The sequence below is a fragment of the Balearica regulorum genome, chromosome 1, assembly GCF_011004875.1.
Source record: "Balearica regulorum gibbericeps isolate bBalReg1 chromosome 1, bBalReg1.pri, whole genome shotgun sequence".
In the NCBI taxonomy this organism is placed as follows: domain Eukaryota; kingdom Metazoa; phylum Chordata; class Aves; order Gruiformes; family Gruidae; genus Balearica; species Balearica regulorum.
In genome coordinates this window covers 101,407,066-101,433,191 of record NC_046184.1, presented here as the reverse complement: position 1 = coordinate 101,433,191, position 26,126 = coordinate 101,407,066, and the positions used below count along the sequence as shown (strand labels likewise).

Sequence of the window (26,126 nt, the reverse complement as noted above, 5' to 3'; positions counted from 1 at the left end):
GGACAAACATGATTTCAAGCAGCTCATCTGCAGCACCTTGCAGCTTAGTTGACAGCCTGAACAAGCAGGAGAGACAAGCATCAGGGAAAACAGAGTCAGAAACTAGGGAGGAAAGAAAGACCAGAGGAGCAGAGGCAGCCTAACAAAAAAGGCTTGTCTGTTCCAGAGAAAGGAAAGTGTGTGCATGTTTGTCTGTGCAAAAAAACCCAAGTATATTTATACTCGAAGTTGTATGGACTATGTGGAAAAGGTCCCTGTATATACACAGTCTGTAGTATGAATTTATTACAGAGCTGTCAATGTCTCTGTGGTTAAAAAGTGGAGATGTACACGTAAGTGTGAGTTATATGTGGGTTATCTGGGCCCAGCTATAGAGCATGAAATGTTTATTGTGTACATGCATTGACTAAGAGAGCAAGGCTCTCACCTGAGAGAGTTGGAGGGAAGTGATGCAATTAGGGCATAAGTGTATACAGCAAAGCCACACAGCAGAGCGTGTAAAAAGCATTTGTTGGTAGAGATTTCATGCTTGAATCTGCAAGCACCCATGAGCAGCGAGGAGGAAACAGCGCATGTTTGGGGGCCAGAGGTGAAAAGAGTGCATATCTGCACACGTGAGACAGGGAAAGACCGTGGGATGCTCACGCTCCCAGAAGGGAAGCACGGCAGGGGTGCTGTGCTGTGACTGGATGCGTCAAAAATTCACTCTGAACAAACCCCAGGAGCTTTATAATCGCTGATACTGGTGTTGCACTCGGCCACCCCTCAGCACAGCTGAGCTCTGTACATTTCTCAGGCCTGGCACCTTTGATTTGAAGTCTGATGTGCAAGATCTCTGGCTCAATGTTTTCAGCCTTTGGAAAACTAGGCTTTTCAAGGAGCAATATTCAACCAGTATTAGCACAAAGAGGGCCAGCATGTAGTGGCATCTCAAAAAGACAGCCACGTCCGGCACAGCTTTCAGCTTGACATTCTTGCTTGCTGAGGCGGGGTGGTTTTTTCCCTTCCTCCAAGCCCCACTGTGGTTTGAACACAGGTGCTGTTTTACTGAAATCTGCATGTTTCAGGGAGCTTTTCAAGTAAAAAAAACCACAACCAAAACAAAACACCAAACAGATCTGGTTTAAATTCCAGAATTGCTATGTGGTTACGATATGCTTGCATGTGCCGGTGGGTTTTGTAGATGACCATGTTGCTGGGTGCGGGCATGGGCATGTGTGCAGAGAGGGGGAGAGAATTTGGGGCAACAGGGGAGGGGATTGGTGACTGGATACAGGTGGAGAGGCGCAGCTCGCTGCTGCTCGCACATCGAACGGGGCTTTGTGCTCTCCTTTCATGCCACAAAGCAGCAAATTCCCAGGAAGATGAAAACGGCTCTCAGGGTTTGTGCAAAGGAAAGGCGGGGGGGGCGGGGGACAAAAAAAAGGAGACGGAAAAGCCCAACAGCAGGCACAGCCCCGCACAAAACAGTTGTTTTCAGATGCCCTCTTCTGGCGTTGCTGGGATTTCTCCTCGGACCAGACCTGAGCCGCGCCCGCCGCGCCCGGAGCCGGCCGGGCAGGGAGGCGGCACGGCCGGGGGCACCGGGGCAGCCCCGGACGTCGGGCATCTCCTGGGGGCGGGGCGGCCGAAATGGGGTCCTGGGCCGCGGGCTGGGCAGGGGCAGGAAGGGCTGGTGGTGCCCTCAGGGCCCAGTCATGATTTTTCTGGCTCGGTCCGGCTGCTCTCTTTGGCACAGTCACGTTCTGCAGCTTTTGCCAAAACCACACTTCTATGAGCAAATGTGTTTGGGGCTTCTTTTTTTTCTTTTTTTTTTTTTTTTCTTCTTTTTTTTTTTCCTCCCCTATATCATCCCTATGTGTGGAAAGGGAAATCCACTAGGACCTTCCTCTACTCACCATCAGCCTTGCACTGCTGAGCTGCTGTAGCCACTGTGGCTGGCACTGTGAACTGGAATAGTTAACTAGGAGCAAGGGGTGCTTTTCACAGCAGAAGAGAATAAGAGAAATTAAACTAGGAGTCCTTTAGAAACCAAACACTTACTGTACTTAAGCAGATGTAACCTGTAGGTTTATGTGCCTCCTGAAAAAGACAAGGAGAAGGGTAGGAAGGAAGGATAGAGAAGGACAGCATGAATGGGGACCAACAGAGACACATACCTTCATAACTGTATTTCCTTTGGGACACCTGCCGAGATCACCCTCCATCATGCATGAACAGAAGTGTTTGAGAGATAGAAAGATGAAGGATTTCAACCTAAATCCCAAGGAGCCACATGAAGAGGACAAGGGGCAATGGGTACAAATTGCACTGGGAGAGGTTTCATCTTGATATAAGAAATAAATTTTTTACAGTGAGAACAGTCACCAGCACACTATCCCCAGGGAATTGATGGAGTCCTCATCACTGGGGGTTTTCAAGACGCAACTGGACAGGGTGCCAGATAATCTCATCTAGGTTCCCTTTCCCACAAAAGGTTGGACCAGATGATCTCTGAGGTCCCTGCCAACCTTGGCTGTTCTACAGTTCTATTTAAAATATGGTTAAGAAATCCCTGCATCTTTAAAAACAAAAGCACGCCAATGCTTCTTATATGGGAGACTGCTTTCGGTTCCCTGTTTCCCCCTGCCTGGACTGTGGTTTGCATTCCAGTTCCTCCACCAGAATTAGCAGCATCAGATTTTCCAGCACTCCCTCTGCGGTGAGAGGAACGAGGAGGCATTTACGGGACAAAGCCATTAGAGGCCAGGAAAGACAGATGAGCTGCAAGGCCCTACTCCCACCTCTGCCCTTCCGTTGCCTCTCAGCCTTGAACACATCCCAAATGCTGAGTATCTGACATTGTTTTTTGTCTTCCAGAAGGTGAGACGTCGCAATGTACCCTCTGGCGAAATTCAGGGCAGCCCGACAGGGAAGCTTGCCACGTGTTGTGTAAGTGACGGAACATGTCTGAGCTGCTGCAAGAGGAACCAAAACTTGAACCTGATTGTAGTGGAGATCACAAACAGAAAGCAGTGACTGATGTTGTGTTTTGAACACAAATAACAGAAATCAGGTGTTTAAGAGAAGTCTCTAGCCATGTCCATTCAGATCTCCTTGGGTGCAAAACAAGATCTAAATTAGATGGGGAATTAACCATTATTCTATTTGTGCATTGGGCTGATCTCTTTTGCAGGCAGAAAATACACTTTACTAGGGGAAGGTACATGGGGGCCAGTTGAGTTCACAAGTCTGGATGAGCTCGCTTTAAGCCTAGCCTGTGATACACAAGCCTGATGATTAAAAACTGTGTATGAAGCCTGTTACAGTAACAGCTTTTCCACTGCCTATTCTAGGGAAAAACCTTACAGCCCCAAAATACTCCCAGGCCTATTAGTCGGGATGTAAATCAGCACAAGGGAGGAGTAAAAGGCACGGGAGGAAGGGCAGAGAGCCATGGCCCGGCTGTGCTCGTGTTGTCCCACTAGATGACAGCACCAACCTGTTCTTGTGCACCCCGTGCTCACACCAGCACCAGGCAGGCTGCTGCAGGCAGGGCACCTGCTGCCTCCACTTCTTGCCCCTGGGGACAGCTGATAGAACAGCTAAACCAAGCACTTGGGCCAAATCCTGCAGGGCAAGGCTTCTTACAGGAGCTGCTAGGTAGATCCGTGCTGTAAACTGCCTTCCCTGCCTAGAGGTATGAGCCAGAAGCTGGCTAGCAGGTGCTGCGCCTAAATAAAGCAACGCTAGACTGTTGTCATCATTGCATGGCCAGTCCACAAATTCCCCTTCTCCTCCTGTAAGACCAAGCAGCCATCAGTTCCCTGAGCTGCAATGGGCTAGCTGCCCCTTAAGCATGGGTCCAGCTTTGTTTCCCCTCCTCGAGCCATGCTGTTCACCACCCAAAGTAAAGACGCTACCCCAGGACCACTGGAAGGGGCCAGCTCTGAGTGTAAAACAGGCATAGCACAAAATTCCCATCTTTCATGCACACAAGTCCCCCCCAGAGGATGTCTTCAGTGGCATGTTTTAGGTAGGGCATCCTTCCTGGCCCACTCTGGGTTGTACCTGACTAAAGGCTGACCCTGAAGTGGCAGTAGCTAGGTGTCCAGCTTGCCAAAGCTGCCAAGAGACCCATGGCAGAGATCCATGCACTGGGTTCCTGGCTGAGAGCCACACCGTTTGCAGACAAGCTTCTGCTTCCAAGGTGCGACCGCCCTGTGAGACCATCTACTTGCTCTTCACACACCTGTGTGACACTTTGAGCTGGGAGAAGGTGCAGAGCAGCCAGGTTCCACATGAGAGATGACTGCAGAGGGTCAGTGCCTGCAGTGCAGTCTGCAGTGCTGGGCTAAGCCTCACCTGTCCCACAGAGAAGTATCGTCTGTATAATTTCTCATCTCGCCTTCCTACAGCAGGTTTTTTTCAAAAGGATGAAGCATCTTCTTTTAATACCTTGGAGAAGCAGAACTTTTGCTTTCCTTCTGATCAATCAAGGCCTGTAAACTATTCTTCTGTACTATTTCTTATTAGGGCTTCAGAAGCATGTGTCCTTCAAAACTTCAGGACAGGAAGAGGACCAACAGTTTCTCGCTGCTTAACGTGTACATATGTTGAGTCAGTTGAGACAGCTGCTTTGGTGCCCACCGGTAGTGGTGCAGTTTTTAATCTCTAGATAAGACATCATGCCTGCATTTGCCTCTGGTGCTCTGTCACAGATGTTCTTCTCTAGCACAGATGCTTTGAAAGAAAGCAGATTCACAGCTACTTCTTCTAAAGTTCCCATCCTGAAATCCTCTCCTCACTTGTCTACATCCCCTCTAACCCTGGCACCACCTGTGGCTCTTCAGAGCTGCAATTTGGTGGTTTTCCTAAAGTTGACCCAATTTTCCTGATGTGATGTTCCCAACATCAACAGAAAGGTCTGCTGCAGGTAACATTTGATATTCAGAGATGTACATATCCAACCTCTTTTCCCTAGAACATACCCCAGGCAAGCTGTCCCTGAGGTACAGGGATGCCAAGGAAGAGGGGTGGGATGGACAAGAATGAGCCTGGTAAGAAAGTGTACTTCGGCAGCCATAGCCAGGGACATACTTGCTGTTCTCAGCAGCATGAGACTAGGCTGGACATGGGCTGCCTGAATTTCTAGGTGAGGTGAGATGTCTGATAAAGAAAAAGGATGGGGACACCATTTATTTCCACCCCTTTTTCCTTATTAAACAGACTTTCCTTCAGAAGACCTTGGATACCCAGTGAGTCCACCAACACTTGGTATTTAATTTCCACTACAGGCCCTAAAGGTTCCTACAAGTTACTTGCTGTGCAGACACAAGTTCCTTCCTGTTAGTGCTTTAAAAAAATGTTATGTTACTCATTTCCTCTTTTGCAGTGGCTAGCTTTTGGCTTTTGGCTAAGCTTGTCTTTTTTTAAATGGCTAAAAGAAAAAGAGAGTCTATAGAAATTGTAAGATCCAGCAAAAGGGTGTTGGAGGTTTTGCTGGTTGAGTTTGGGTTTGAGATACAGGCACTTCCCCTGCAATAGGAACCACATCCTCATTCTGCTATTCACTCGCAGTGGCCCTGGCTACTGAAATCACGCTGAAGCCAGTTTTGGCTGCTACAGTGACTGGTGTGCCTGCAGCAGGTGGGTCTTGCAGTCATCCTTGCAAGGATGTACAGCCTGTTGGCTGTACAGTCGTTCATACAGCCCACATTGTACAGCCATTCTTGGAGACACGGCTCCCTCAGGTGGTGCATTTAACAGCTGTAAAACCTTCGGGAAAGAGAAATGGAAAAGCATAAAACGATACCTACAAGTACTCCTTTCTCAGACAAGAGGAGAAATCAGGACCCCATCTGCAGCAGGAATATGAACAGGAACACCACAGTAGCATCCCAAGCCTACAGACCACCCTTGCTCTCCCAGGCTTGCCATCTGCCTGGAGCTCAGGGCAGGGAGAGCCACCGAGCGACAGGACACACCGTCAGAGTGAGATGAGAGGTCAGGAGTAGGAGCAGCACAGGACAACCCCCCAGCCTCTGGCACAGAGCTCCTTTCCAGGGCAGGGAGCTTAGTGAGCTTCTGCCCAGCAGGACCCTCTGGTGACCCTGGCAGCAAACACAGGGGGCTCTGGGGCACCCAGTCAAGTGGGGAAGGGACTGAAGCAGGTTTTGGGAAGAGCCCATCATGGAAGCAAGCGAGGTGCACGCATGTTTTGTGGAAGAGAAGCTGGAGACCAGGGCACCCTTACATAGGAACTTGTTGGCATACAAGCATCCCTTTATTTAATTCCCATTCTTCATAGGAAAGCTCAGCTTGCCTTTAACAGAGGAAGACGGTTTTTTCTGACTCCAGCTGCTAACAGCAGCAGTCCCAGACTGTCCCAGCAAGCATTACATTTCAGTGTGAGGCTCTTCAAGGGCCAGTTGTCCTAATACACCGGCCTCACCGCCTGTCCCCATTTCACTGGTGTTCAGCCAGGAAGCAGTAAGCATAGAAATGCAGTTTTGGGGTGCCTGCTGATGGTTTTGTTTCAGAGCTTTTCCCCTCCAGTTGTCAGCAGTGCCCGTGCCATGCACATCTCTATTCTCACCCCCCTGCCTTTGCACTGCGCTCGCTCGCCTGCCCCATGCCACCCAGAAGGGCTGGAAATGAAAGCAGGTATTTGTGTGGGAGGGCAGGCAGCAACCTGAAATGCTTGCCTGCTGTTATGTAGGCAGAGAAAGCGTGTGGGAAATGCAACCAATGAGCACTACAATGCGGATAGCGTCTCTGCTGTGGAGTTATCTCTTCCTGTTATCTCAAAAACTACATTTCAGAGGCACTGGAGACAGAAACTGTCTAACAATATCACCCAAAACAAAGGCACACGAGGCACTGGTGGTCGGTGCAGCTGACAGCCAGGTGGGTAGAATCAAATGTCGCCTCAGTCATTTGTCTGCCCTAGCTTTTGCCCTCTCTTTCCCTCTGCATGTGCTTCGATCAAATTCCCAGCTTACTCCAGTGATGCTGGAGGAGGGAGAGCAGGACCTGCCAGCACCAGGGGGTCTTGGGAGACAGGGCTCACCGTGTGCCCAGCAAGACTCGGGAAAGGGAGAGTCAGCATCAGCGTCAGCTGTGCACCTCACATGGCAGGCAGCAGCAATACCTGCCTCCTCTGCAAAGACACATACCCTTCTTCAATCCTTTTGGAGCCAGGGATCATTCCTGACAGCAACGGCTGACAACAGCAAAGTGACCTGGAGCGGGGCTTCCTGGAGCAAGCATGATGAAGAGGAACCGTGCTCTGAAGCCACAAGAGTACCTTGGAGGTCCCCTTTCCTCGCTCTTGGCACGCATAGTGTTCTTAGACTGATGTGTGCATAGGTGGATTGCTGAGGTATCATTCAAAGAGGAAAAATAAACCGCCCAGAGCGGATGTTTTGTATGAAAGGAAAGCTAGAATAGAAAGTAATGCTGCAGTAGTGCTGCGTGGGGAAGTGTTGCCGGAGGTGAGCACAAGGCAGCTGGTCCTGGGATTAAGAAAGGAGGGAGAAGCAGGAGGCCCAGCAAGGCATGCAATGCTTTTCCCCTGCCCAAAGATGAGAGCTCTTCACAGAAAGAGAAGCCCCATCCCAGGACTGCAAGCATGATAAAGTTATGTGACTCAAATCCTGCTTCCTGGTCATACAGTTCATTTTCTCAAGCAACCATTTCTGTGCTTGCCCATCCCTCTCCACCTGCCCTGTTGTCCAGTGTGCTACACACACAGAGCCTGGCTTATTCCTTGGGTGAGCTCAGCTCATCCTCAACCCCCTGCAAGCGTAAAGGCTAAAGCTGCACTCCTGAGGGAGGGAAGCGCTCCCATGGCCTCTGCTGATCCGTGGCTCAAGGCAGCAGCCAGGCTGCAAGGATGGGAAAAGGCGCTTTTGTAAACTCCCACCTGCAGGGAGGGAAGGAGCACTTTGTAGGGGGAGAGGGCTGGATGTGGCATCCCTCCTCCGAGATGAGGGTGAGAGAGGAGGCCAGGAGACCGCTTCACCATCATAGGGCCGCTTGCTGTGCTCTCCTTCAATTAACTCTTATCTTTTTTCCCACAGCATGAGATAGGCTTATTTCACAAGCTTGATAGCTCCTAGAAACCAATCTTATCCAAAAATTCTGAGGCCAGATCTCTTACATTATCACTCACAGCACATGAACAAGCCCCTCAGTCCCTCGGGGCCCACGGTGACCATCGACCAGTTGGGGATCAGAAGGTGACAGCCATGCCAGCCTGCTCACTGCACAGCTGGCACCTGCAAGGAGCATTGGTGGAGCACCTCATCCACCCAGCTGAGCTCTGCTCCTGCCTATCATCCATAGCACACCCCACAGACGACTACAATTTGAAAGACAAACCCAGCACTTCTTAAGCTTTTTGCAAGGTTTTGGCGTGGCTGAGGAGGTGATGCCCTGTCTGTCAGAATGGAGAATGGAGCTGATGGGCAACTTAGTCCCAGCTGGGGCTTATGTCTGCATCACAGCTTGAAGATTTGTTGCAGAATAAGGATGAAATCCATGCCCTTTCCCCATAGCATCATTTTGGCAAACATTCCAAGAAAGACATTTGAACGAGTCAAATTTTATTTTGGAAATGAAATTATCTAACTGACTCCAGCACTGCCTGTGCCAGAAGCAAGAGACCCTCCCTCTGGACTGGCTAATGCCTGACTGAGACACAAGCAGGTCTCGTCTACTTTACTAGAAAGGCCAAGTTTGGCCACCAAGGGCTGCTGATGTCAAGCGGATTAAGACTGGGATAGAAGATTTGTATCTTCTCTACAACCAACCATTGCTTTTTTGGGTACCTACTCAGACTGCACAACCAGCGAGCGCTGCAGGACCACAGCACAACTACAGACCTGCTTGGATCACGGGTCTGCACTTTCCTCCCATTCCTTCAGCGCTGGCTCCGCAGCACATCATTGCCAAGCAAAACTGATCCCTGCTAACACCCAGGCAGCAAAAACTGCATCTCTCCGATCTGGGAGGACAAGCCAACATCCTTACAGAGCACGGCTCAGCATGTCAGCCCTCTCATCTCAAACCCCTTAAGTAGAACGGGGAAAACCACTTCAACTTGTGTTACTCACTGGTACATGACATTGTCTACGAAAAAAGAACCAAGAAAGATTGCAGCAAGTATCACCAGAGCTGAGCACTTCCTGTTATTTCTTAGGTCTCACTGTCAGTTCATTTTCCAGAACTGAAACATCCTCTACAGCATAAAAACCCGAGATTTGAATGCTCCAGTACACACATGCAGAAAAATTGCTAACTTTTCAAGTAGGCACCAGGTAGAACTCGGGACTGCACAGGTATCATCCATTGCAGTGCATGAGGAACAAACATGAGACATCGCAAAACCAATGGTGACTATCAAAAAAATAAGTGTCAATCAAAAATAAGCATTGCCCTGATGAGACTCCTATTGCGCAAGGGTACTCTGTGCTCATAGTATTTTCTTGTCTGCCTGACAGAGGACTGTGTTTTGGTGTGAATCCACCCAGCAGGGCTAAATTCAACTCTTTTTATTCAGCTTTGAGCTTCTTAGCACATAAGAGAGAAACATTTAGCTGAAAAGGGTCTATTAACCCAGAGAAGACCTTGGTGAGTTGCACAGAGGCTGAGAGTGCTTCTCTCAGCCCGTGGTTACAGCAGTATTAAAGCACGCACCGCTGCACTTCACTCATGCCCACTGTTGTGGCCTCTGTCCTGCCCTGTACTCGGGGTGCCCGCTGGCAGCCCCATTCCCCAGGAAGGAGATCTAAGGGCAGCTTTGGGGTGTGCTCAGCCCTCACACGCCTTAAGCTTGAGACAACAGAGGTTTCCACAGTTCACAGGGTGGTGTCAAGTCCAGTCTTGAGGGCGGGCTTGAACTCAGTTTGTGATCAACAGTAGAAAAGCTTCTTCCCTCCCGTTCCTACCCTGGGCATGACTTAGCTGCAGTTCCTTGCCAGAAGAGCAAGCACACCTCTGTGCTGGGCCGGAGTCACCACGGCACCACCTCATGCACCGGTGCCCCCTTCAAGGTCCTGTGGTGGGTGTTGCCGCACCAGCACCAGCACCAACCCCAGGCAAAGGAGGGCCCGGGGCAGCAGCTGGTGAGAAGTCCAGAAGGGTCTCTCAGAGGTATGACAGGAGCTCACCAAGCCTCTGCGGTGGGGAAGGAGCATCTCCAAAGCATTCCTGCAGCTCTGTTAATCTCGGGGCACAGAGAGCACTATTCAGTGGCAGGGGTTCCCAGGAGAATCCCACCCTCCTCCTCAGGTCCCAGCAACTCTCCCTCTCTCCCAGGAAGGACCAGTGCTCCCGTAACCACAGAGGAGTCCCAGCTCAGCTGCTTGCTCTGGAGAGGGCACCGACAAAGCTCCAGCCACGTGGGACAGGCAGGCACGGTGGCTGTGCTCACCCACACCGACCCAAGCACTCAGGTGGCAGCCAGTACCTCCCGGGGATCGGGGTGACACCTCCTGAATCCGTGTTTCCGTGGCTCAGGTACCAAAATGTTTTTCTTCTCTCCTTTGTACCAAGGCGAGATCCAGATACTGAAGTACCAGCACAGGTGTGAACTAAGATTCTCTGCACCCACTCTCATCTTTATTCATTCACTACAGGGATAATAGCATATGTTACAAAATTAACCATGAAATGTTTACCAAATGCAACTTTAAATAGTGAAAGCCCTAAAACAAGCTGCAGAAAGCTAAGGCGAGAGCAAGTGACACTCCCAGGGCTGTGCCCACTGTCGGAGTTCAAGCAAAGTGACTGAGCTCTGGAGGAGGCAGAGACCTCCTTCTCCCTGACAAGTTACCTCCCTACCCTTGTACCTTAAGATAAAAATAGTCACATTTCTGAGCAGAAACAAAGGATGGTCATTTTAACTCCCCTGGCATACGTAGGATAGACAAGCCTGAAAGAGGTACTACACATTCTTCTGCCTAACACAACAACATGCTAGCTGGATGTCTCGTGCTCTGTGGCTCTTGCAGTTCTCCTCCTCCACCTGCACTGCCTCTTACACCAGATGGGCCAGTGTACCCATTCAGACATCACTCTGAGAAGGTCTGTCCTCTCTCAGCTCCTCAGCTGTCCCATAGAGGCACTTATGAACATCTCCAAGGACCAGAGGAGTGAGCAGTGTTTTTCCAGCACATGGAGGGTGATGCATGCGCAGTTATTGCAGTCCAGCCTCTCCCTTTGGGAGGGAGATCTCTCAGTAGTTCTCTATCATCACCTGGTTATACATGACGTGCTTACCAGCAGAATCAAGGGACACAAGATGGCCCTACGATGAAAAACCATGACAATTCAGACAATACCACAAGTAATCAGACTGCTTGGCAGTTCGTAACACTTGTTTCATGAGCCAATGGATACCAGATCTCTTCCATGACAAAAAAAAAATTGTCTAAATAGTCAAACAGACCTATGCTGAGAATAAAGTTCCATTTTATTTGCCAGCAAGGAGTCACAGAAAACTGAGCTGAAACAGTCCTTGGAAAGGCCATGTAGCACGTTCCCCTGGCCCTTGCAGGATGAAGATGCCTCTCAGATGGTTGCCTCATCCACCCTTTGAAACTCCCAGTGATGGAGATCCTCTCCCAGAAATCTATTTCAGTACTTTTGCAAAAAAAAAAAAAAATTAAAAAAATATCCTGACCTAAATCTGCATTCCTGCAATTTAAGCCCATGGTTTCTTGTTCTAAACACAGTAGAGATAGTGAGAAGTTTACTCCTTTCCCACTTGCGTTTTTCCCACATGCATGCTTCAAGACTCTCACATCTCCTTTCAGTATTTTCTTCTCTGCATTAGATGACATCAATTCTTTCAACTTCAGATAAGCATTTAATTACATACAACTATTTTTTTGATCCAGGAGGTCATGCATTTGATGCTGAAGCAGAGGGCTGCCCTGACGTGTGGCAGAAGAAAGGAAAGATACATCGCAAAACCCTGTAAGATCCTTAGGGCCATGTTTTCTCACTAGAGGTTTAGCTTCTTCTTGACATAATCCATCCAAAAAGCACAAAGACAAAAAGGTGCGGTAAAAACAAGTGAACCACAGAAAGACACAGGTTTCAAGGCTGAACGCTCCATATCCTAACACAGAGACACTTGAAGAAAAATGGCCACAGGGTTGAATGCCCATCACCTTGAATCTCCTCCACTGCGTCTCTTCATCTCCATTTGATGCTCTAATTTTCTGCAACGAAAGCTGCCATTTCATAGCTGAGCATTACACAAGGCTGGGCAGGAGGGGTTCTTGACTATTGGAAACTTTCTTTTCCCGGTGAATGGTGCAGCAGAGAGACCACCATTCCTCCCAGGTTCAAGGTCTTTCTCTTGAATGGTGTGGTGTCCGCTGCTGAGTGCGGGGTCTGGGCCGTGGGGGCTGTGCTTGCTGCAGCACGTGGGGCTGCGGCAGTGGCCGTTGCTGCACACGCAGCTGCTTCGGGGTAGGGTTGCACTGCGGCTGAGGGAGCTCCCGCACCACCATTTCACTGTCCGTCTGGCAAGCATGCATCTTTCGATCCTCCTCTGCAACAAGAGAAGGAGCCAGAAATCAGGCACATACTCCAAATCTAAGCAGAAGTCGAACAGCCAGGGAAAAGTGCTTGGCCCAAACAAGAAAAAGTCAAATATTGGTTTTACCTGGAAGGCCACTGTCACTCACAGGTGTTCCTGCTAGTCCAGTGGAGCAACCAAAATCACCTCTCCCTGTGCACCCTGGGCAAACCTGAAAGCCTTTTGGCTGCCTGGCTGAGGTCAAGGTACCTGGGGGGGGGGGGGGCGTTTGGGGCAGCTCTGCCCTCTCTGTGTTGGGGGAACCAGCCCCAGTGGTCACCGATGGACACCCCCAGCCCGAGCTGCTCTGTCCTCTTTTGGAAACGGGCCACTACAGGGAAAGTGAGATGTAACCCCAGGAAGCAACATCAAAGCACTCTGCCGCTATCCGTGCTGGGATTTCCAGGCAGCTGGAAGCAGAGGTCCATTTTGCCAGCATTAATTTCCCCACATGTAGAAGTAAATCTGTGCCAGTTGACTTTTGATCACTGACTCATCATTTCCGAAATGTCAATCAGCTTAACTTAGAGATTGAGGGATTTACCTCTTGGGACACTGAAATGGCCTTAAGCACATACCAAACTGTTTCAAAGAGGCTATTCACCCTCTTATATTAATTTGCATTTTCCCAGACTTTTTCTTCATTCTTGCTGAATCCAGACCCAAGAAGTGAGAATATGCTAGCACTGCACAATTGAGGGAGTAATGTATCCCACTCAAACAAGAACAGCCATAATGTAAAATAACACTCAGATGGCTATGCTCACACCGGCATTGTGCTCACAAGCTATGGCAAACCTTCTGAGATGACATCCTGTGGTTGCACTCTGGCGAGCTCTCCCAGAAAACGGGAAAAGCACTTGCCTGTTCTTCATGTTCCTAATTTCGGGGGTAGCAGGAGGGCCATGGTAAGTTGCCCATGCTAAGGTGCAGTGAGGTTGCGCTGCCCTCGGCCATGGGACTGGTCATGCTCACCCTTCTTCTCAGCCTGACCACTGGCACCTTTGAGGTATCAGCTGAGGTTCCTTCAAGCACTGTCCTCTTTGTCTTGACAAAGACTGTTGTGGTGTACAAAGGAGCTTTTAGTCCCATTTTGTAACTCGAGAACTGACTCACACAGTGACTAGCTGTTACTTGAGATCACACAGGAAGCCTGACACAGTGTGTGGGGTCAGGACTCAGAAACAAGCCTTTAACGCCCGCCCGAGGTGCTCCCCTGGCTGCAGGTCGACCTCCCTCCTGCTTTAGACTCCCCTTCCAGGTGGGCCAGACAACTCCTCCTGAGTGGCAGCTCAGTATCTTCTGTCCACCCAAACTAGCAGCGATGCCCAGGTTGTAATTCAAGGCAACCTCTCCATCGAGACTGAGAGCCCACTCTGAGAGAAGACTCTGGCAGAGTATTTCCTATGGTCTTAGAGGCATGAATTTGGACAACAGATGAAATCTCTCCCACCTCTGAAAACTTTAACTCTTTAAAGTGCCCCAAGTTGGATGCCCAGTGTTGACAGGCCTCCAAGGACATTGTTTTGTAGAGGGGACAAGTTCTGTGAGATACCTGAGGAAACTCACAGAAAAGCTGAGCCCTTGCTCCTTCTCACTATCTATAATGTTTCCAAATGTGACTAATAATTTCAAGGATCTTAATTTTTCACCATATAAATTCAATGAAAAAAAAAATCTGCTGACGGGATATCTAATGGTATGTTTTAGCCCCACAGATGCTCATGACTGGTGGCCTTGGCTGAGCTTTTGAGGAGCAATTCTTCCCCCATGAATAAACAAAATGGCTTAAGAACAAGAATTCTTTTGTTCAAAGCATATATCAGAAACCAAGACTAGCAACACCAGCCAATCTGCTGAGACTCACCATATGCCAAAAACAGGTTCTTGCTCATGCCAAGTCAGAGAGCATGCTCCTGCCCACAGGGGTGCTCTCAGCAGGAAGCTCAAAGATTTTAGGTGGCTGGATAGCCTCATAAAGCCTCTTAAACACTTACCATCACCTTCAAGCCTTTCTGCTTTCCTCTTCCTGATACAGTAAATAAGCAAAATCACGAAGATGACAAAGAAGATTGCACCTCCTGCTATGCTTAAGATGAGATAAAGCTCCAGCAGCTCTAGTTAAGGGAATGAAAAAGGATGTTAGAGAGAAAGAAATAACTTGCACAACATCTACCTAGAATTCTGTATTTTCCTGCATTGACTGTAAAGGCAGTCTCAGTGAGAGAGCCCACCCTTTGCCTTTTCTCTGTACACAGCAGAAAGTTGCAGGTCCTCATTATGGAGAATTTTGATTGCTCCCTAATGGATTCAAGTTCTGCAGAAAATTGAAACCAGAGCATTCATGTGTGCCAGTTCATCTTATTTAAATTACCACAAATGCCCTGTTCCTGCTAGCAATAGACCCTTTTAAGGACAATGAGCATCCAGACAGTGCTCAGCATCTAACAAAAATAAACTTTTTAAGTACTTCTTACTGAGCTGAAAACACTGAGACTAGCTTGCTTCATAGTATTTTGGTACTTCCTCTTCAATTTTTGGCTGTACGCAAATTAAAAAAATGGCAAAAAGGAAAAGAACATAACAAAACATCCCACAGTTTCAGAACAAGAGTTTTCTTGGCAAACAAAAATTTATATGAGTGTTCCTTATTTTTGCCCGATAAGGTTTGCTGGATGCTGGCCTTCCTTTGCCACCTCCTGCTTGGGCTGTCCTCCTGGCATTCAGTACTCACGCTGGAGCACTGGCGCTGTGGAGCTGAACCCATCAGAAGTGCACTTTCCTTGGCTTCTTGGGGAACAAAGCTCCAAAGGGGATGACACCACTGGTACTATCCTTAAAATTCACTGGGCATGCACATGGAGGGCAAAGAGTGATGACACCAAAGCTAAAATATCTACAGTATAAATGCCACCATCAGCCTGGGCTGTCCCAGTGGAAAAAAAGACGAGTACCCTCAATGATGTGGTTCTTCTCAACTGTTTTAGCTGCCAATGTTACACTGAGGTGTATTTTGCACTTTCCATGCCTGTTTCTCCCAGCTGCAAGTTGAGCCCAGGTAGATTCACATATAGTTACGTTTATATGATGTTAGCTGAGCTGAAGCCCGCTTGAAGCATGCCTTGCCTGCTAAAGGTCAAAATTCAAGGTGATAGGCCTCAAATGCAAGACCAGATGTTCATGGAGGGCAGCAGGGTTGGAAGGACGTTTGACTGGAAGCTGAGGGATTTTTTATCTACTATGGAGCTGGTAGAGTCTTGCCGCCACACAGAAAGGTCTGAGGGGTTTTCAGTTTGAGTATGAAGGGTAGTGCTGCATGGTTTTAGTGGGTTTTTTTTGGTGCCTGAGAAATGCTATATTTGTACCTGAAAGACCAGTGTGGCAAACATTTTCTTTCTCTGTTAATAATTTGAGAAAAACCAAACTCTCCCACCCAACTCACCCTGTGAAATAAGAGCACTTCTGAAGGGTGAGAAGTGAAAACAAACTATTTGGCTGATGGCTAATGCCTGCCTACATCAGCAATGCAGGCAGGCCCATGCTTGCCCTGGGATGGCCAGCTCCAGCCCGCATTTCCTTATTAAGACAACGTCTTTGGGCTAGTTTGCCCAGCCTTAAATAGAGCTAATCCATCAGCATGTTTTCACGCCTGGCTCCAAAGTCCATGCTACATCCTGTGCCTCAGCCCCTTCCCAACACCAACGAGGCTGAGCATTGGTCATCAGGACAGGCACTCATGCAGCAGAAAACAACCCTTTTTTTGCTATTTTTAGGCATCAGTGGGATCCTTCAGGAGGCCAGGTCCGCAGAGGAGAGCAGGGACCACCCCATCCTTTGGCTCTTTGCCCTTCAGTCAGCCACAGCAAAACTTGGATTGCTTCAGTAAGGCCTCTATACCTTCAGGCTTGCTCCCTCCCTTCTCACACTGTGGGCTGGCCTTGGGACTTGGACTTTTCCTTAAATTTGCTATGGCAGAAATAGCTGGAAATTGAAAATACTGACCCAAGTCTCATGGCCGCCCCCCACTCTCCACTAGCTCTAGCGGGAATCTAGACCAGGCAAGTGCTTTAAGTGCTCACAGTTAGGTGGGATAAACCCAAGCCCAGCAAATTCAAAGACTTTTCCCAAGTACTACACTGGAAATATTACGTTTCAACTGAACACTACACCACATTGTTTTTACCTTAACTTTCAAAACTTTTATGGGGTAGAGTGATGACTTCTTTTGCCTATCTGATCATTTTCAGCATGACTCTGCCCATATAAAATGCAATTCCTTCACTTTTTTTGCCGCATTTGTCGTTTGGAAAGATGATGGTTCAAATGAGTAAGAAAATCCATGGTACATTGGAGCCATGCAGCCCCAAAGCTCGGCTAAATTCTCCATAACTTCCCTCCTGATTTCTAGGCCAAGCTGGAGAGTCCAAGCAGCTTATTTTTCCCCTTGTGAGAGCACCCATCCACATCCACTTGTAGCGAGCAACCACCACCTTCATAGGTATGGTCATGGAGAGGAGAAAAAATAATGTGCAACTGATTTCCCCGCCATGAGGATGTAAATCAAGAGCAAATCCCCTGAAATCAGTGCCATGGCTTCATATACTTAGGAGACGATCCCAAGCTATATTTTCCAAAAATAAGCTGCTAATTTATGTTGTGGTAGCTTGGGTAGTTTTATACTATCTTACTGAAATCAACTCTTTGGCTTTGGACTGGTTGATTGAAGTCAGTCTTTGGGAAGTACCATTAGTTTTGAAGGAATAAAGGAGGATAAAAATGAGGGAGGAAGTCCTTTCTGCCTTTTGCAGACTGCTGTGTGCAATTAAAACACTTTGAGGCCTGCCTCCCCGCTTTCTCCTTTACTTCACTGGTCTACCACAGTGATGGTTGACACCACTTGAGTCTGTTAAGATACCTTGGCAACTTTTGGGAGACGAATCAGCAGTGATGGGGGGGAAGAGGGGGAGGAGAAAATGACAGGATGAGAAGGAGTCTCTCTGTCTTTCATTCACCCCTCAACCAGCCTGATCTCACTGGCAGCCTGCAGTTTCCCCCAGGAGACTTCGCCCAGGTGGAAGCAGCATTGCAGTGCGCCCCACAGGCCTCTCTGCCCCCACAAGGCTCTTGACTCCAGAAAAACCTCTCCTCATCTTCCAGCAACCCCTGCTGAGCATAGGGGAAAACACCACCAGCCGCAGGAGAACAGGAGGAGCATGGCCCACCTCACATCCTGCTGCTGTTAGAACAGGGATGCCATAAGGGAAGCAGTGGGATGGGGAGGGTGGAGACGTGAGAAGGCTGGGGAATGCCAAGCAGAAAGCACAACGCACATCCCAGCTCCCACAGCAGCATCAGCTCCCAGTAGCTGCAGCGACGTTAGACTCGCAGTGATGGGTACCGGGAACCATCGATGCTCCTGGCACCTGGACCAGTCCCACAGATACGTGCAACTGTGTCAGGCTTTGTGTGTCTGCCCAAGAGGATTCTAGCAAAAATAGATTTTTTTTACCTGAGCACTTAATTAGTTTTTCAGCTGTTTTTTTGCTGACTTTATTCTTAACAACACATCTGAATGTCCCAGAAGGCTGTTTGTGCAATTCCAACTTCGTTACATTCTTTTGCAAGCTTTTGCTTTTATCTCGAGTCAGTTCCATTAAAAATGTTTCATCTTTAGTCTTCTGCTTCACTTCACACATGACAGATGCAGTTTTATTAACACATTGAGCACTGAGGACTGGCTGAGGGACAGGGTCTGAAAAAGAAGAGAAGGGACAGGCACATCTGAAATGGTTTCTCCTTTTGAAAACCTCCATTATTAAGCAGAACAGAAAATTAGCCCCCAATAAGCAGTAAGGGAGTAACACCAGCTAATGAGACCAGAGAATAATGAAGACCAAATTAGAACTTTACTACAGAAGTAGCATGGCCATAATAAAGAAAATGCAGTATATTAGCCTACATATTTGGCCTAGCAAAGCAGAGCTGCATCACCACAGCTCACAGCCAGCCAGCCAGGCAAGGGGAGGAAGTTGTTTTTTTGGGGTAGGCAGCGGATGGGAGGGACTTGGAGCCACAGCCCCCTCCAACTCTGGCCCCAGTGTTTTGGTGCAGATGAAGTTGGGTCTGATCTGCCTGTGGCCATCAGGAGAGATTTCCTCTAAGACAGGGCAAACAGCTCCTTACGATGCTTTATGTACTACCAAAGGCACTCAGCCAGCATGACAGCCACAGCATGAAAACCCATAAAAACAGAACAGAAAACACAAACCAGACACCTCTAAGCTCTCAATGAGGTTGTGACAGAAAGAAATGATTTCTGTCTCTTTTTATGTCCTGCAAACAGCTATCCACCTTTCTGTTCCAGATTCTCTATCATTGGTGGCACTGAAAAAGCCAGAAAAGCCTGCAGGGCTTTCCTAAACTAGGGACAACTGGCAGGGACATCAGATGGAAAAAAAAAATTAATTTCTACCTTTTTAACCATGATTTTTAACAAAAACATACCGGAGCCACCTCTAGTTAGAAGCAGTGTAAGTTATAGAGAACATAAATTTTAAAGCCAATAAGCAAATGCAGTCTAGGTTCACGCTGTGACATCCGCAGCCACCCTTTCCTCGTTAAGCCCGCTCCCCTTCTGCAAGCTATAACCTGTAATTCAGGGGAACGCCTCAATGTGAAACACCAAAGTCCAGGTCCTGGTAATAGAGTTGTGTGATAATATAATCTAAACTTTTTTTTTTTTTAAACACCTGTTTGTCCAACCCTAGTAACAAAGTATAATCCGTCTGACGAATGACTCTAGCACCCGACAGTTACTAAAAGACTTTACTTCCGCTATCAGAGGTAAGGCAACCTCTCTGCTGCACAGGAGATGAAATGATGCAGCACATAGCTAGGTTGCAACCTTAACCTGAAATTGAACCCAGGACACCCCAGTGACATCTCGGGGCCTTAAAGCCTAAGTAAGTAGCATCAGGCCGTGATGACTTACTGAATCTGTAGACAGTTTGCAATAATAATTCCCAGAGTAGTGGGACACTCTTGCTTCTCAGCAGTCTATTAGCCATGGGGCCTCTCACTGTGCAGAAACTATATTTCAGCTGTCTTTGCTGCTGCTGCCTTATCAAAGCATCATTTCTGTAGTGCCAGCTGGTGCCCACAAACGCAGGAGGCCAGCAGAGGTGTGTGGTACTGGCTGAAGAAGGACACAGCAAAATCATTTTCTTGTCAGGAAAAAACCCACACTGCCTGACAGCTTAGTGGTCTGGAGAGGTGGCAGCATCCATAAAGGAGCAGAAGAGCCACCCCCTTCTTCCCTACTCACCCCAAAAGCTTTGGACTGCTACTGCTCTGATGTCTCAGGAGAAGACACAGCACAGGAATGGAGGCTGCCCTCATGCTTTGAACCCGTGCAGCTGAAATCCCCAGGCATGTGCTTAAGTGTGCTTTGAACAGCACAATCTTCATATTTGTTGTGTTACATTATGCAAGGATAGGGTGCAGGAGTCCTCTCCCCCTGCAAATTCAACTCCTATTGTGGCGTATCTCCAGGGAGATGACTGTTGGCTTTTTTTCATTAGAGCAAAAATGGAATGGGATAGCATTGCCTAAATACAGGAATTTAATGCCACCTGGCCTCTCCTCAGGAGGCTGGCAGATGCGACACAAGGTGCTCACCTTGCTGCAGCAGCAGCTAGGGACCAGAAGTCATAACTCACTGCCTATAAATAGCACCAGAAGTGCCAGAAACGCATAGTGCCACAGCCGCAGGCGTACCTCACATAGGTTGCTGCACTCCCACAAGAGGTTTTTGGAAGCAGGGTGCTGCTGGGAGCACAGCCCCGCTCACGCGGTGCTGCCCCGGCTCAGGGCCCGAGGGGTCCCGGCACCGCCTGCCCTGCTGCAGCATACGGGCCGTCCGCGCTCACCCCGCTGCCAACACGTACGGTGGTCACGGCTGCTTGCATGGGCACACGTAGAAACCTGGTGGCTGACAAAGAGGGGAGCCAGAAAGAAGCAGGGGACCAGAGGGCATCAGTAGGAGCAAGAGAAGGGAGAAGAGTGGCAGACTGCTGTCTGTGGCAGGAAGAAAAGTCCCCCCAAAAACAGAAAGGGGGGCAATGAGTAGGTTGTAGGAGAGCGCAGGAATACCAAGGGTTATGCTGGAAATGGTATGGTAAGAGCAAAAACTCACCCTGAACGATGAACATTATAGCTTCTTCTGCCTTTAATTTTCCATCCTCCTGATAAACCGTCACCATGTAGTTTCCACTGTCCTCTTTCACCACCTGATCTATTTGCAGAGTCCCGTTTGGGAGTATCTTACACCTGCACTGTTCCTTGTTCACATAGTACTTAACACTGTTATTTTTTAACTGAAGCATCTTTTTTTTGTCTTTCAACCATGTTGCATCATACACCTTCCCAGCAGCAGCAGCAATGCTGAGAAAAGCTGACTCATTCACGGCCATGTAAATCTCGCTGGTGACGGAGTCTGTAAAGGGAAGCATAGCCAGCCCGTCAGTGTGCTGCCAGTAGCCACAGTGGTGACCCAAAAGGTTGTCACTTGCTACCCCCTCTGAATTGCCTCTCTTCATTACTGATGCTGTTTTCTTCCCCTGCTGCAAAGCACCCCTTGATTGTTCATTAGATAAATGTCAGCACCTAGTTTAATTCTGGGAGATGAGGAAGCTAAGAGCCCGGCTTTCAAAAGCCAGCTTATACTCTGGCTGACTTATTTGGAGTGATTTTGGTTGCCAACATTCATGGCTCCCCCTGAACTTAACCCTTCCTGAAAATAAGGTCACTTTGGCGTGTTTTGCACGTGGCTCAGGCTGCTACCCACAGCACCCATCCCTGCAAGCATCACTTGTGGACAGCAAGAACACAAACTAGTATCACTAGTATCACAGAATCACAGTGAGGCAAGTAAGGTGGGGAGAAACAATCAGCTAACAACATCCTGCGAACTGATCGGGCACTGGAGACAGTAGGAGATAAGCAAAAGCCAAAAAAGTCTTTTCTCTTTGCAGGTCTCCTTTGATGACAGGTCCCCTCTCCAGAACAAGTGCTTCCCAAAGTTACTACTAGGACTGGGCAGCACTTAGCGTGTGGCTGCTGAAGGGGATATTCAGGAAAGCCAGGGCTGCTAACCATCAGTCACGTTACTACCAGTGGAGATGATGTACTCCAGGCTGCGCCTGGGTGCCCTGCCCGCACCCCTCCAGGCTGCTCCACAGCCTTTGCAAGGTCCATCTCTGGTGAACCGGGACTTGGGAGTCCAAAGTTTGCTGGGAGGTCACTTCAAGTGAAGTACTGTCCTCATCTCCATGGCAGGTGGAAAATTTGCAGAAAAGTGCTCACAAGTGTCAGGTGGGATAAGCTCACTGATAATCGAATGTGTGCTCAGAGCCACGGCTTATTTCATTTGTCGTTTTCTTACGTTCATTCCTCTTCAATTAAAGCCAATCATCAGGAAGAGACTTCTCTTCACATCACCAGATAGAGCAGATTCTGCTCTAATTTTACATATTTTAAGGCCTTTCTCCCAACAGAGAGAAAAACTATGTTTATGCATATTTTTAATAAAGTCCTTCATTCCAGGTATCTAGGACAATGATAAACTATATCACAGAGGGGAAACTGAAATCCAGTTCCCAATTAATGAAACTAACAATATTAGAGAAAATCAAAGAACTAAAATAGTTCTACACAACAAGAAAATGAATACTGAAGTGCTTCTGGCAATTCACCCCTAGTCTAAGGAGAGGCTGTTATTTCACTATTGCATTTCTTACAACATATTTGACATATCTAATGAAATATTCTGAAATCAGGCTATCAATTAGTCTTGGAAGCAGCTATCCTCTTTGTAGGTGACATTACAGATTATACCAAATATTCAAATATTTGAATTCTGATACTTGTTTCTGCTCAGTCACGCATGAGTATTTAGAGCTAGTAATAGGATTTATTTCCATAACAGATACTATCATTTATTTTTTCTATCTGGAAGTAAAGAAAAAAAAGAATGTAAGTTTTCAAGGATAATTCAATGGCATCTCTACGGACCGACCACCTAGACACATCTCTGTATGTTTATCTGATCTCCATAATCTTGCTAATGGAAAGCCGAGTATCTCAAACATATGATACTAGAAATCTATTTAGCTAATGAAACAACATTTCTGCTAATGCCAACTGAAATGTGCTCTAAGGGGCAGGAAGATGCGAACTGGCAGCATAGAGCTCACTTGCACTCGCAAGAAAGAGTAAAAACTAAAAGCTCCCATAGAACTTTAGAGAAGTAAGGAAGTCTTTGAAAGAAGTTTTCCATTCAAGGGAATAATCTTCATTTCTGCTGGGGAAGATGTTTTATACATCATGTAATTAAAAAAATAGTTCCTTATTTATCTATTAATTTTGTTCTGGAGGAAAAGAAAAGCATTAAACAGCCATACATACAATCTGTAGTGGAATGAACAGAGGAAAAAAAATATCTATGCATGATTGTATTTTCTCCATCTCTTATAACCTTCTCTAATCTATGAGTTAACACCTTCATTAAGTTTTTAGATTAATATTTTAAAAAATACTGAGAGCATTAATATGCAAAATATAAAAGATGTATGTATTTGCTTGCTGTTTTCACATCTTAGACTTCTTCACCTCTACTGAAGACACTGAGATATATCACTCTTCCTGTTAATATTTATGGAAGAATATAATCTGCACTTTCAAAAGATTTGCTCATTTTTGATAAGAAAAGGAAATTACATGTGATAATGCACCATGAACTGGATCTCTAATGCAGTACAAGTTACCTCGAGGGCAGAGAGAAAACTGCATGCTGACATTTCTCATTATACATGTGTCAAATTAAGGCTCATTAACTTAAAACCAAAACTGTTTACAGATTATTATAACTGGAATAGGAAACTAAGGCCCTGCCCTCCCCCCAGCTGAAAATTAAATCAAATAATAATAGCAATAACCCAAAGGTTTTCACTCATTGGGAAAGTAGAACTAGTTTCTTATCAGTAACATCCCACCAAGTTGTAAATGGTTTAAAATGCAATTTTAACAATGCTAGCCCAAAAAAGAAAAAAAAAACCCAACAAAAAAACCCAGTAAGAAAAACTCACATTTTACATTGGCAAATAAAAGCAGCAAGCACTTGACTAGGAAAGTCCTCCTAAAGTTCATTTTCAGGGTCAAAAAAAATCCAGTGTCGCCTTGTTTAATGATAGCTTCTGGCAGGTGAAAGGATTTTTCTGCTGTGAGCGAGCGGCTGTGGGATGTCTCGGTACAGCCCTCGTGCCCTCCTCCCCTCCTCCCAGCTCTCACCCTAGCACTTCTCGTTTCTAGCACAGGCACAAAAACCATGGGCAGAAAATACCTCTCGAGGGGGTGTTTTATCAGGATGGGGACAACATGCAGTGACAAGGGAAGTGCACACTAAAATGCCCCAAGGTCTGTCTACCCAGCTGGAGGGACAGCGCGGGCCCTCGTCCTCTTCAGTCTTCACCCAAAGAGTTAAACTCCAGCACCCGCATGCCACCATCCCAGTGAGACGGATGCGGTATTTGGGGGGGGGGGGGTGACGGGAATCCTTCTGCTCCCCCCGTAGCCTCAGCAGCAGCGATGGGACACAAGCCCAGGACCCCCAGCAGGGAGCAGGTAGCTGACAGCTGTTGGACAACGCGTAGAAAGGAGACACGCTTCCCTCAGACACCGTCAGGATCTGCTTTTGCGTCAACGTCTGAGCTACGAGGGGTTGGCCAGCGCCACGCGAAGGTGTCCTGCAGGCATGGCCGGCCGTTTGAGCAAGCTGCGAAAGAGGGATGAGCGTGGAAGGGGATGAAAACACTGCCTGGGGTCTTACCAGAAGCCAGCCCTGAAGCTGGTTGGTGTGGGAAAGAAGGAGAGGAAAGAAGCTGGGAGGAGGCATGGGAGTTAGGTCCAAAAACATGTGAGAAGCTAATAAAATCTTTATTCCTGATTCCCATATGAAGCAGATGGGGTGGTGAGGTTTTGAACCATATGATCCCCAACACTGTCCCTCTGCTACAGTGGCCACTGCAATCTTCCAGCTTTTTATCACAGATATAGACCAAGAAGGAAGACAGAAGAGAAGCTGTGGCACAGGAGATGTACAGTATTAGATAAATCTTTCTTGTTCATTCATGTTCTTCTTCTTCCTTGAAGTTATAGAAAGGCCTTGTAAGACATCTTATCTCCCCTTCTCCAGCTTCATCATCTTTTAACTGGTACTAATGCTGGTAAAAACTACCTTTTTTTACACAAAAGGAGAAAAAGTTACCTGAGGTAAAATGCACTAAGGTCACAGTATTGCTGTCTTTGCACTTCGCAGGAAAATCTAGCTTTTCTTCCTTCTTTTTTACTGTTTCCTTAGAAAGTATGCGTATGTAAAAGGAGAGAGGAAGCAACAGCAGCAAGATGACATTTCTGTGCCTGACCTCTACTCTCTGCAGAGAAAAACAAGCAAAGGGTGGGGGATGCCCAAGCATCTCCCCAGCCAAGCAGACTGGGCCGGATCTGTTTCCCCAGCCACACTGGCAGGGACATGCAAGGTCTGCACGCTTGGACACATCTGCTTCCAGCCCGAGCACCTACAGGGCTTTGGGCAAAAGCAGTAACTCTGATCTCTCTTGATTTGATTTTTTTTTTTTTGGTGGGGTCCATAAAGCAGAGTGGAGGGAGGCTCCCGGGCACACTGAAACCACTGCCCACACTGCTCAACCCTGTCTCACTTCTTCCTCAAGCCAACATCCCTCAAAGCCACCACCTGCTTCCAGCATACCCCTGTGCTTTGTCTGTTGGTCGGCACGCTCAGATTGCAAACATGCTGGGGCAGGGACCGTCCTGCTCTGTGCGCACACAGAGCCAGCTCTCTGCCATCCTGCTCGCCGGGTACTGCCCATTGCAGAGCTGCAGGCAGAAACTGGGATTGGTACAAATGAAATACATATGGAAAGATGCACACGCGCGTGTGTGTGTGTGAAGGCGAGAGAGAGAGAGAGGAGAGAGGTAAAGCTCCACAGCAGCAGAACAAGGCTTAAAAGGATGTCCTGTATTCATAATGAAGGTCACTACTTCCAGATAATCAAGTTTGTCATTCCCAGATGCCTGTGCTTTTGTAAAACCACAGCTGAAATGACTCAGACTGGAAGCCCCTATGTTCCAGCAGACCAGTTAGAGCACATCAAACATGGCATCCTTTTTCCTGTTAGAGCAACAGGTAGACAGGACCAAGAAACCACCCCTAAAGGATATGAAAGGTCTGTTCAAAAATGAGTTTGCTGTGAGCAGTGAAGACGCACTCAAGAGAGGTGGTGAGGGCTCAATAGCTGACGTCCCCTGTTCGCTGTGCGTCACAGAAGCAGCACCAGGCCATGGTATTTCTCAAAACTTGGGTTCATGTGCACAAAATCAACTTGCTTAGAGATTTTGTAAAACAAAAGTACAGCCAAGCCAACAAAGGGGCATACCACCTACCTGCAGCATGGATTTGCCCATGAGATCCTGGCAT

General features: G+C 47.7%; 1 protein-coding gene across 2 annotated transcripts; it reads right to left on the bottom strand.

Moving 5' to 3' along the window:
* Window positions 1–10,589: 10,589 nt before the first annotated feature.
* CD2 (CD2 molecule) lies at window positions 10,590–23,834 on the bottom strand. Of its 2 annotated transcripts, XM_010313259.2 has the most exons (5): window positions 23,719–23,834; window positions 20,769–21,068; window positions 18,084–18,326; window positions 14,572–14,691; window positions 10,590–12,547 (listed from the first exon to the last, which is right to left on the bottom strand). In XM_010313259.2, the coding sequence occupies exons 1-5, from the start codon at window positions 23,777–23,779 to the stop codon at window positions 12,339–12,341; spliced, it is 933 nt and encodes a 310-aa protein (XP_010311561.1). In that variant the 5' UTR covers window positions 23,780–23,834; the 3' UTR covers window positions 10,590–12,338. The 2 variants fall into 2 exon arrangements, with proteins under 2 accessions (XP_010311561.1, XP_075624996.1); XM_075768881.1 differs by lacking the exon at window positions 14,572–14,691.
* Window positions 23,835–26,126: the final 2,292 nt, after the last annotated feature.

What these genes read in the sequence shown, in the direction of transcription:
- CD2 (XM_010313259.2), bottom strand. Translation starts at nt 23,779, where the DNA reads ATGAACTTTAGGAGGACTTTCCTAGTCAAGTGCTTGCTGCTTTTATTT. An exon ending in AAAACTAATTAAGTGCTCAG is followed by an intron (nt 14,692 to 18,083) that starts GTAAAAAAAATC and finishes TCCCTTAACTAG; the next exon opens with AGCTGCTGGAGCTTTATCTC. An exon ending in AGAAAGGCTTGAAGGTGATG is followed by an intron (nt 12,548 to 14,571) that starts GTAAGTGTTTAA and finishes CTCTTGTTGCAG; the next exon opens with AGGAGGATCGAAAGATGCAT.